The following is a 12,229-nucleotide window of genomic DNA, read 5'->3' as shown; positions in this document are numbered from 1 at the left end:
CTTTATCCATATTTTTTTTCAGGAAGAGAAAACCACAAGGTGTTTCAGACATGAAGTGCTTATGTCATCTGTTAGTTCGGGGGTGTTGTTTTGTTTGATTGGTTTTGGTTTTTTTCTTTGTTTGTTTGGCTTTGGTGTTTAAAGGCAGTGTACATGCACATACTTGTTCATTTCCATACGTTTCTTAATGCATCTAGTAATGTGTCAGGCTTTTATAGAGGGACTAGCCAGGGTCCCCAGACAATTCTGCAGTTGTGGTCCAGTCCTTGAGGGTGAGTCATAATTCCACATACTGAATAACATGTTGAAATACAGAGGAGAGCCTTCCTGGTGTTTGTTTACTTATGAGTTGCTTATGTAAGTGTAGATGCTCATACACAGTATTCCAAAATATATATTCTGACTGACAAGTGTTTTCAGTTATGTTTCATTCAAGGTAATATAGAAGTCCTGAGGAATTAAGTTGTAGACTGTTTTGCTTAAATAGAATGAACTTGTATCAACTTTCCATCCTGTAAAGCAAAGCAGATGGCTGGGGGGGGGAAATGCGGTGTGTTGTCTTGTGTTGGTTTTCACCTAGGGGTGTCATTGGAATTACTCAGGAACTGAGCATTGAGTATGCTGGTGCCAGTTCTTTCACACACTCACATGGATCCTTTCATTGGGTTGTCTTGGTTTGAGCTTTGGTCAATTGTATCTTGAGTGTTTGCTTATAGAGATCTTCCTCATGTGAAACATGGACCTTGGATATCATTCCTGTAGTAAATCCAAGGGTGGTTTGAAAGCATTGCAGGGTTCTTGTCGCCTCTTTAAGCATGGTAGCAAAATACTTGGATTACTCCCAGTATTAGCCATAGGGAATAGTTGGATGGTGAGGCTTGCTCTCATTTGCTTTGCGAATGTTGTTGGAAGTTTCTCTCTTCAGGGGCACAAAAACACAGCCAGTGAGTAAATGATGATGGGGAAATATTAATGCTGGAAATGCACTCCAGCTGGTAGTAGGCTATTGGCCCGCATTATCTAGAAGATTGGCAGATTGCAAGACAAGAGAGTTAAACATTGATGTACTAGGAAGTAGAAGAGAAATACTAAATTTTAATTGCTGTTGAAGCAGGGAAATTGAGTGGGGTACTGGTGTGACTGAGAAACATACCTTTTTTTTTTTTCCCCTCTCTTTTTCTCTCCATATTTAGGAGGGCTTTCGAGCTACTGCTCTGCTGCTGAACAGCATGCAGTCCTTTCGGGAGCAAAGTAGTTATCACGGAAACCAGCAGAGCTACCCGCAGGAAGTGCACACTTCATCCCGACTGGAAGAGTTCAGCCCCCGCCAGCAGGCCCAGATGTTCCAGAGCTTTGGAGGAGGTGCTGGCAGTGGACGTCGTGGAGCAACAGGAGCCTCTACAGCAATGCCTGGTGAGAGCTCTGGCCATCAGAGCTACCAAGGTTTCAGAAAAGAAGCAGGAGAGTTTTACTATATGGCTGCCAACAAAGATCCAGTGGTATCAGGAGGGCAGCAGCCGCCTCAGCGCAGGCCTTCTGGACCAGTACAGAGCTATGGGCCCCCTCAAGGGAGTAGCTTTGGGAGTCAGTATGGGAGTGAGGGACATGTGGGCCAGTTCCAAACACAGCACTCGACCCTTGGGGGTGTATCCCACTATCAACAGGATTATACTGGTCCTTTTTCTCCAGGGAGTGCCCAGTATCAGCAGCAGGCTTCTAGCCAGCAGCAGCAGGTGCAGCAGCTGAGACAGCAGATCTATCAATCTCATCAGCCTTTACCCCAGGCTTCCAGCCAGTCTGCTTCTAGCACCTCACACTTGCAGCCAATGCAGCGTCCATCCACCCTGCCTTCCTCTGCTTCAGGCTACCAGTTACGAGTGGGTCAGTTCAGCCAACACTATCAGCCACCTTCGTCATCCTCCTCCTCCTCTTTCCCTTCCCCACAGCGTTTTGGCCAGTCAGGACAGAATTATGACGGAAGCTACAACGTGAATTCTGGGTCGCAGTACGAAGGCCATGCTGTGGGTTCCAATGCACAGGCCTATGGCACCCAGTCAAACTACAGCTTTCAAACTCAACCGATGAAAAGCTTTGAGCAGTCTAAGCTGCCCCAAAGTGGGCAGCAGGGGCAGCAGCAACAGCACCCACCTCAACACGTAATGCAGTATTCAAATGCTGCCACCAAACTCTCTCTTCAAAGTCAAGTGGGACAGTACAGCCAGACTGAAGTTCCTGTAAGGTCACCGATGCAGTTCCACCAAAACTTCAGTCCAATCTCTAATCCATCTCCTGCTGCATCTGTGGTTCAGTCTCCAAGCTGCAGCTCTACCCCTTCTCCACTCATGCCAGGCGGAGAAAATCTCCAGTGTGGGCAAGGCAACATGTCCATGGGTTCTCGAAACCGAATCCTGCAGATGATGCCTCAGCTTAGTCCTACACCATCTATGATGCCAAGCCCCAATGCTCATGCGAGTGGATTCAAGGGGTTTGGACTGGAAGGACTGCAGGAAAAAAGGCTCACAGATCCAGGACTGAGCAGCCTGAGTGCTCTAAGTTCTCAAGTTGCCAATCTGCCCAACACAGTCCAGCACATGTTGCTCTCAGATGCTTTGGCACCTCAGAAAAAAAGTTCCAAAAGATCATCCTCTTCCAAGAAGGCTGACAGTTGCACCAACTCAGAAGGCTCCTCCCAGGCAGAGGAGCAACTCAAGTCTCCTATGGCAGAGTCCCTGGATGGTGGCTGTTCCAGTAGTTCAGAGGATCATGGGGAAAGGGTGAGACAGCTGAGTGGCCAGAGTACCAGCTCAGACACCACTTACAAAGGGGGTAATTTAGAGAGACCCAACTCCTCACCAGCACAAGGTTCTCAGAATGAGCCATCAAAACTCAGCAGCAGTCCTACATCTAGGGAGGATGTGGCCTCCCCTGATGGGAAGGAAGCTGTGGTGGCTGTGGAAAATGCCCCAAAAGTGAATGAAAAGGCAGTTGGGGTGATTGTCTCCCGGGAAGCCATGGCAGGAAGAGTAGAAAAGTCAGGTGGACAAGATAAACCTGCCCAAGATGATGCTTCCACAGCCCCTCAGGCACCAGCTAGCACTAGTGGAGCAAAAGAAGCTGGGCATGCAGGGACACAGCAAGAGACTCAAGGAGGAGGTAAAGGGAGCAAAAGTGGTGATAACACTAACCATAATGGGGAGGGGAACAGCCAGCCTGGTCATGCAGTTGTTGGGCCGAATTTTCCTGCAAGAACAGAATCTTCCAAGTCTCCTGGCAGTTTAAGATACAGCTACAAGGATAATATAGCACCTGGTATACAGAGAAGTATGGGTGGCTTTCCACAGTATCCATCTGGTCAAGAAAAGGGGGATTTTCCAGGGCATAGTGAGCGCAAAGGCCGTAATGAGAAGTTTCCTAGTCTCCTCCAAGAGGTTTTACAGGGGTACCACCATCATCCAGACAGAAGGTATTCTAGGAACGCGCAGGAGCATTCTGGGATGGCTGGGAGTTTGGAGGGAGCCATGAGACCCAATGTTTTAATTAGTCAAACCAATGAATTGACCAATAGAGGCCTCTTAAACAAAAGCATGGGGTCCCTCCTAGAGGGCCCTCACTGGGGTCCCTGGGATAGGAAGTCTAGCAGTGCAGCTCCAGACATGAAGCAGATAAATTTAGCTGATTACCCTATTGCTAGAAAGTTCGATGTGGAGTCTCAGTCTGCTGCCCATGAGGCAGGAGCACTCTCAGAGAGGAGATCAGTGATCTGTGACATATCCCCATTAAGGCAACTTGTAAGAGATCCTGGCCCTCACCCCATAGGGCACATGGGTCCTGAGGCCAGAAGCGGAAGGAGTGAACGTCTTGCCCCTGGCTTGAGCCAGTCAGTAATACTCCCTGGTGGTTTAGTATCCATGGAAACAAAGATGAAAGCTCACAGTGGGCAAATAAAGGAAGAAGATTTTGAACAGTCAAAGAGCTCAGCTAGTCTCAACAATAAAAAAACAGGAGACCATTGTCATCCTGCTGGCATCAAACATGAATCTTTCCGAGGCAATGCCAGCCCTGGAGCTGCAGTCTCCGATGCTGCTCCAGACTACATGCCCCAGCAGGACAACAGATCGACACAGATGAGACGAGGACCTGGCAGAACTGGAAGGGGTAAATCACCCTCTCAATATCAGGATCTTGCTGATAAGCTGAAAATGTCACCAGGCAGAAGCAGAGGCCCAGGGACAGATCTGCATCACATGAACCCACACATGACACTATCTGAAAGAGTTAGCAGGGGTTCCTTGCATTCTGTCTACCCTCAGAATTCGGAAGGCCCATCTCTGGCTTCAGCATATCACACGAATGCTAGGCCTCATGCTTTTGGTGACCCCAACCAGAGTTTGAATTCCCAGTATCATTACAAGAGACAGATATACCAGCAACAGCAAGAAGAATACAAAGATTGGGCAAGCAGCGCTGCTCAGGGTGTGATTGCTGCAGCTCAGCACAGGCAGGAAGGAGCAAGGAAGAGCCCAAGACAACAGCAGTTTCTGGAAAGAGTAAGGAGTCCCTTAAAAAATGACAAGGATGGAATGATGTACCTTCAAGGTAGCTCTTACCATGATACTGGAAGCCAGGAAGCTGGGCGCTGTGTCATGGGGAGTGACAGCACTCAGAGCAAATGCACCGAACTGAAACATGGCAGCCAGAAGTTGCAGCATCATGAATCTGGTTGGGACCTCTCTCGGCAAACTTCTCCTGCCAAAAGCAGCGGCCCTCTAGGAGCAGCCAACCAAAAAAGATTTTGCCCTCAAGAAAGCGATGGGCATCGACGAGAGGAATCTGCAGATTTGCCCAAGCCTAGTAATGCTATGCTTAGGCTCCCTGGCCAGGAGGACCAGTCTCCACAAAACCCGTTAATTATGAGGAGGAGGGTCCGTTCCTTCATCTCTCCGATCCCTACCAAAAGGCAGCCACATGATATGAAGAACAGTGGCAGTGATGATAAAGGGCGACTGATGACTTCAGCAAAAGAAGGAGCTGATAAAACATACAACTCCTATGCCCATTCATCTCAAAGCCAAGATGCTGGCAAGTCAGTTGCAAAGGGAGATTCCTTCAAGGACCTGCCAAGTCCTGATAATAGGAATTGTCCTGCTGTTTCCCTCACAAGCCCGGCAAAGACCAAAATATTGCCCCCAAGAAAGGGGCGTGGATTAAAACTGGAAGCTATTGTTCAGAAAATTACATCTCCCAATATTAGGAGAAGTGTTTCTACCAACAGTGCTGAAACTGGTCCAGATACTGTCACTCTTGATGACATCCTGTCCCTCAAGAGTGGGCCTGAAGGAGGAAATGTGGCTGGACATGGACCAGAGGCTGAGAAGAGAAAAGGAGAGATACCAGATCAAGTGGGGCCAGCAAGCCAGGATACAAGTGGTGAGAAAACTGTTCCAAGATCTTCAGAAGAGTGGCAAAGCAGTGAGGATGATAAAAACAAAAAAGAGGTCCCTGAAACTGCCAGTATTGGCAAAGAGGGAGCAGGATCCAGTGCAGCACCACCGCCTTCTCAGAAGTCAGGTGGTCAGGGAAGGTCTGATGGATCTGTAAGTGGAGCTGGAAATCTGACCTTTTCCGACTCAAAAACAATTTCCCCTTCCAGTGTGTTCATTTCAGAACCAAACCCAAAATCTGAAGAAAAAGATGGAGATGTGACAAACATTTCACCCAAGCCAGATGGTTTCCCTCCAAAGGGATATTTCCCCTCTGGAAAGAAAAAAGGGAGGCCAATTGGGAGTGTGAACAAGCAGAAGAAGCAGCAGCAGCAGCTGCCTGCGCCCCCGCCTCCCCCGCCAGCGCCATCACAGCCTGCAGAAGGGGTGGGTGCTGGTGAGCCAAAGCCCAAGAGGCAAAGGAGGGAGAGACGAAAACCTGCAGCACAGCCACGGAAACGGAAGCCTAGACGGGCTGCTCCAATCGTGGAGCCTCAAGAACCAGAGATCAAGCTTAAATATGCTACCCAGTCTGTAGATAAAACCGACTCCAAGAATAAGTCCTTTTTCCCTTATATTCACGTGGTAAACAAGTGTGAATTAGGCGCTGTGTGCACAATCATAAACGCGGAGGAAGAGGAGCAGAACAAATTGGTGAGGGGTCGGAAAGGACAGAGGTCTTCAACACCCCCTCCCAGCAATGCAGAGAGCAAAGTGCTGCCCACCTCAACTTTCATGCTGCAAGGCCCTGTAGTAACAGAGTCTTCTGTCTTGGGGCATCTGGTTTGCTGCCTGTGTGGCAAATGGGCCAGCTATCGTAACATGGGTGACCTCTTTGGTCCTTTCTACCCCCAGGATTACGCAGCTACCTTGCCCAAGAATCCACCTCCAAAGAGGGCCACAGAAATGCAGAGCAAGGTCAAGGTACGGCACAAAAGTGCTTCTAATGGTTCCAAGACAGATACTGAAGAGGAGGAGGAACAACAACAACAGAAGGAACAAAGAAGCCTGGCTGCTCATCCCCGCTTTAAGAGGCGGCACCGCTCTGAGGACTGTAGCGGAGCCTCTCGGTCACTTTCAAGGGGAGCTTCTTGTAAAAAAGCATCCACTGATGGTGGCAGTGGTGGTGAAAAGACTCCTTTGGACTCAAAACCGTCTATGCCCACTTCAGAAGGTGGCACTGAGCTGGAGTTACAAATTCCTGAACTACCTCTTGACAGCAATGAATTTTGGGTCCATGAGGGTTGTATTCTCTGGGCCAATGGGATCTACCTGGTCTGTGGCAGGCTCTATGGGCTGCAGGAAGCTGTGGAGATTGCAAGAGAGATGGTGAGTACCTGACCTTGCTATACACAATTATTTTCTTTCATTAGCAAATATATACCCTTTGGAATACTGTTTTTCCTTGTTTTTCTCTCATGTCCTAAACAGCCAATTTTAATCTTTAAAAAATCTCTAATGATGTCCTTTTGATGGCCTCATTTAGATCTCTGCCACACCTGATCAGATAAGATTTTTTGGACATCAAAAAGCTGGGTGCTTATTACCTAGTAAAAGTTCTGGATGTCCAAAGGCTTTCTCGTGACTACAGTGGTCTCTTTGCCCTTCCCTCTTCTATTCTGTTAGATATTTAGTGTTCTCTAGGGCTCTTCTTGGAGTCATAGAGTGAAAGGACAAGTGGTAGCAGACACAAATTGCAGCAAAGAAAGTTCTAGTTCAATTGGCAAAAAATTTCAGTGAAGGTAATCAGACATTGGATTGAGGGTGGGGAAATGACAGAAAAGCTGTGGAATGCCCTGGTTTTGGAGATGCAAAATTTGGTTCTGGGCGGAGCCCTAAGCATCTTTACATCTCAAGGTGGATCTGCCTTGGAAGTTGGCTCTGCTTTCAGCAGGGGCTCCTTCCACTGTGAGTTACTCTGCACTATAATACATACTACACAACTGTAGGAGAATTTGCAGTCCTTACAAAATAAGGTGGATAGAGCAGAATTGCACAAAGGTCTGTAAGCATTGAGTGAAATATGTGTGGGGTTAGTATTGATGAGTTCAGCATTCACAAATGACACTGATAATTTACTTTCTCCAGAGAGGGAGTATACAATGAGTGAGAAGTAATGGGTAAAATTAAAGCAGGGACAAAGGAAAAACTTTTTTCATAACTTCCTGATTGTGGATGGACACGTTCACTGTTCTTGATTTCCTGAGGCAGAAGCTGATGCTTTAAAACCAGTTATGTGCCTTGCTTTGCCATTGTCACTATCCTGCATTGCTTTTTTTATGGTTATCTTTTTTTGTATTGTTCTCTGTCCTGGGTCAGACCATGGAAGAGGCATAGAACTACTTTTTCCTGTTGCCTTCAGTTTCTTTCTTTTCTAAACAGTGTTGGGATCCAGTTTTTATCTTCTTTCCTCTGTATTGTTACATACAGCGTGCTTGTTTCCTCCTCATGAGCTTTTTCTCTGCAAGTTTGATTCCTGGCTTGTTCTAAATTTTCACTCAACTGTTCTTTGACAGTAATTACATGCTTCTCTGCCCTAACTTGATTTGGCTTGCATTCTTGTTTCTAGTCTCTCATTAAACATAGTCAGTTAATTTCATTTGGTTTTCATCGAGCCATGCCTGTGTGCTTGTTCTGATGCAACTGCTGAATTTCTTATCTCTGATAATTGCAAGGTTTCTTTCAGGTCCTCCACCACCGTTTGGATTCTACTCGCAGTGTGGCCTGCTTTCATTTGTCTGGTAGTTCACCAGTATTTTGAATTTGTATCTCTCCAGCCTGATTTTCCCTTTTTACTGTGTGTAGGGTGTGTCTTTCACTTAGGATTCTGGTTTTCCCAATAGCAAATGCCTTTTTTACAAGTTCTTGAACCGCTTCAGTTATCCTCCAGTGATCGTTTTTGTGTCCCTGTTTGTGCAAAGGACATAAGCCCAGCTGTGCTAAAACATGCTGTGTTGAGAGGCTCTAATCAAACTTGTTCAATAATAGCAGCCCGTTATCCACATTTTCATGTGGGTTTTTGCATGTTGTTTGACGTCTAGTTCTTTCTCTGCGTGGAATCTTTGACTTTCTGATTGAATATGCTTTGGCTTACCCTTTAGCACTTTCTTCCAACTGTTACAATCATCTCCTATTTACAAGTAAAAAAATTTTTTTCCTCTTCTTAACCGTTTCATCTGCCTTTATGGCACCTTACAAAAATATCTCCTTATCTCCCTTGAACTTTGTGTTCTTTTCCTCTACCTCTTTCCCTCAATCACTTCCTCAATTCCTCTATCTTTTCTTTTCCCTCATAATGCCAGTAGAAATAAGTGTTTCTCTTTAAAAAAAAAAAAAAAAGTACAAAATGCTTGTGGCCTCTCTTGCCTTTGCAACTACCTCTTAATTTCCTTTTTCTTTTTTCATCTCAAAGTTCTTTGAGTGCATTGTCTGGGGCTCTTGTCCTTCACTGTGGCTTCAGTTGTGCTCTACTGCAGTTGTAATCAGTGTTTATGGTGATCTTTTCCCAGTTAAGGTTCAGATCCAGTGCCTAATTTTCCATTTTTCTGTCGACTACATTATCACTATCAGCTGCGCTGCTTTTGAAGTGTTGTTCCACCTTTGTTTCCTGCCTGTGTCTTTTGATTACCTCCTTGCTTTCCATTGTATTTTTCAGAGAGGCTGTTTTTCATTACTTCATGCTTTTTTTGTGGGCTCACTGAAGTTTGCTTGTGCTTTTTTTTTTTTTTTTTAATCCTGGAATAGCATGCTTTTGAGTAGCTCTTGGTAACTCAATGACTTTCTTCCAGAGTCTTGTAGAGCTCTTCCTTTTTTCTCCAGATTCATTTTATTTCGACACAAACTTAAAAATTGTTTTTGAATTCATAGTGAGTTTCCAAAATCTCACTTTAAAACATGGCTTTTAATCTACATTATCCTTAATCTATTGTCTGTCATTTTATTCTGATTTTCATGTCACTCAGATTCACAATCTCATTTGGTTTTAAAACTATTTCTTCCTAATCCTTCCTATTTAAGGCTGCAAGAAATACTGCTTACTTTTGGTATATGATAAATAATATGTAGTCTTTCAGTGCTCTCCACTGTTCTGTCTAGATCCATTTTTTATCTGTTCATAAGACTGAACTTTCAGGGACAATTGTCTTGTGTGTACATTTTGTTTTGCCCTAGAATCATAGAATGTCTTGAATTGGAAGCGACCTTAAAGATCAAACCCCCTGCTGTGGGTAGGGACGCCTTCCACTAGAGCAGGCTGCTTAGGGCCCCTTCCAAACTGGCCTTGAACACTTCAAGGAATGGGCTGTCTACAACTGCTCTGGATAACTTGTTCCAATGCCTCACCACCCTCACAGTAAAGAATTTCTTCCTAATACCTAAGTTAAACCTACTCTCAGTTTGAAACCATTCACCCTTGTCCTGTCACTACATGTTCTTGTAAATAGCCTCTCTCTTGTATGTTCCCTTCAGCTAGTGGAAGGCCACAATTAAGTCACCCTGAAGCCTTCTCTTTTCCAGACTGAACAATCCCAGTGCTCTCAGCCTTTCCTTGTAAGGAGAGATGCTCTGTCCCTTTAATCATTTTGGTGGCCTCCTCTGGACTTGCAAAGACTGTCTTGTTCTTTTTGCATAGAACAAAAAAGGTCTATGTCCTTTTTTGTGCAGAAGACCTCAGAGCTGGATGCAGCACTACAGGTGGTGTCTCACCAGTGCAGAGCAAAGGGGCAGAATCCCCTCCTTCATCCTCTGCCCATGCTCCTTTGGATGCAGCCCAGGATACAATTGGCTTTCTGTGCTGTGAGTGCCATTGCTGAGTCGTGTCCAGCCTCTTGTCCACCTGCACTCCCAAATCCTTCTTGGCAAGGCTGCCCTTGATTCCTCCATCCCCCAGCTGGTGTTGATACCAGGGGTTGCCCCAACCCAGGTGCAGCACCTTGCACTGGGTCTTGTTAAGCCTCATGAGATTTCCACGTGCTCACTTTTGAGTCTGTCCAGATCCCTATGGCTGGCATCCCATCCTTCAGGTGAGTGAAGAGCACACTCAGCTTGATCCCTTCCTCTGTGTCATTAATGAAGACAATTAAATAACTCTGGTGCCAATGCAGACTCCTGAGGGACACCACTGGTCACTGATGCCCACTGGGACTCTGAGCCGTTGATCTCTACCCTCTGGATGTGACTGTCTGACCAATTCCTAATCCATCTAATGCGTCAAATCTGTCACTCTTCAGTTTGGAGAGAAGGGTGTTGTGTGGGACTGTCAAAAGCCTTACATTTCAAAAGCATTACATATAAATTACATCCTCACCCTTTCCCAGGGAGGAAGGAGTCACTCCATCATAGAAAGCCACTAGGTTGGTCAGGAAGGACTTGTCCTCTGGTGAAGCTGTGCTGGCTGTCCTGAATCAGCTCCCTGTCCCCTGCGTGCCTTAGCACAGCTTCTAGGAGGATCTGTTCCATGATCTTCCCAGGCACAGAGGTGAGCCTGACAGGTTGGTAGTTCCCAGGGTCCTCCTTTCTGCCCTTTTTACAGATGTGTACAATGTTTCCCTTTTCCACTCACCTGGGGTTTCACCTGACTAGCAACTTTTCAAATACCATGGAGCATGGTTTAGGAATTACATCAGCAGACTCTCTCAGGAATCTCAGCTACATCTTTTCAGATCCCATAGACTTGTGTACATTCATGTTCCTTAGGTGTTCATTAACCTGATCTTTGCATACAGTGGGAGGAACACTTGCCTACCCCAGTCCCCATCCTGTCATCCATCCACTTGAGAGGTGTGGGAGGAGAGGTTGCCATTGAAGACTGAGGCAAAAAATTTGTTGAGTACCTCAGCCTTCTCCTCGTCCATTGGTAGCTGTTTGCCAGCATTGTTTATGGTAGGGAGTACACCTTCTTTGTCCTTCCTTTTCTGGTTAACCTACCTATAGAAGACCTTCCTGTTATTCCTTGCATTCCTTTTCAGGTTCAGTTCCAGCTTTGCCTTGGCCTTCTCCAGACTATCCCTGCACAACTGAACTTCATTCCTATACTCTTCCCATGTTACCTGTCCTTGTTTCCACTGCCTGTGTCTTTGTTTCTTTCCCTTTAGTTTGACCAAGAGTTCCCTACTCAGCCATCCAGTCTTTTGGCTTCCTTGCTCAGTTTCTTGGTTCTGAGAATTGCTAGCTCTTGAACTCTATAAAAGACTTCCATAAAGATCTGCCAGCTCAGTTCTGCTCCTGTTTTCCTGAGGGCAGTCTCCCAGGGTACCCTATTGACTATCTCCTTGAAGAGCTGGAAGTTTGCTTTCCTGAAGTTCAGGGGCTTAACTTTACTCCTTACCTGACCCATATCACTCAGGACTGCAAAATCCACCAATGCACGATTGCTCCAACCCAGTCTGCCTCCCATCTTGACATTCCCAGTTAGTTCATTTACACTGGTGATCATCAAATCCAGTATCAAGTTCCCTGTGGCAGGGTTATCACCTGGCTCAAGAAGCTATCTTCCATGCATTGCAGGAGTCTCCTGGATTGCCTGCAGTTACCTTGGTGCTTTCCCAGTAGCTGTCAAGGTGGCTGAAGTCCCCCAGCAGGACTGGAGCATGTGAGCACGACGCCTCCTGTGACTGGGGCAAAGGCTTTGTCAATGGGCTCCCCTTGGTCAGGCAGCTGTAGCAGACCCCGGCCTCAGGGTTCCTTTTGTTACCTCAGTGTCTGATTTTTACCCACAGTATTTCAGCCTGCTCATGGCTGTTCTTCAGAGA

General features: G+C 46.2%; 1 protein-coding gene across 5 annotated transcripts in view; it reads left to right on the top strand.

The window, feature by feature from the left end:
- The window catches only part of TCF20 (transcription factor 20), a 131,768-nt gene that overhangs the window by 82,685 nt on the left and 36,854 nt on the right, over positions 1 to 12,229 (top strand). For all 5 annotated transcript variants that reach the window (XM_071423035.1, XM_071423037.1, XM_071423036.1 and 2 more), the window contains one exon: positions 1,194 to 6,809. In XM_071423035.1, coding sequence (XP_071279136.1) covers positions 1,230 to 6,809 — 5,580 coding nt within the window. In that variant the 5' untranslated portion in view covers positions 1,194 to 1,229. Of the gene's footprint in view, positions 1 to 1,193; positions 6,810 to 12,229 lie in introns of those variants that run through there.

The sequence above is a fragment of the Agelaius tricolor genome, unplaced genomic scaffold, assembly GCF_023055355.1.
Source record: "Agelaius tricolor isolate 1412-34295 unplaced genomic scaffold, bAgeTri1.0.p SCAF_3, whole genome shotgun sequence".
Taxonomy (NCBI): domain Eukaryota; kingdom Metazoa; phylum Chordata; class Aves; order Passeriformes; family Icteridae; genus Agelaius; species Agelaius tricolor.
This window is presented reverse-complemented; position numbering and strand designations above follow the sequence as displayed.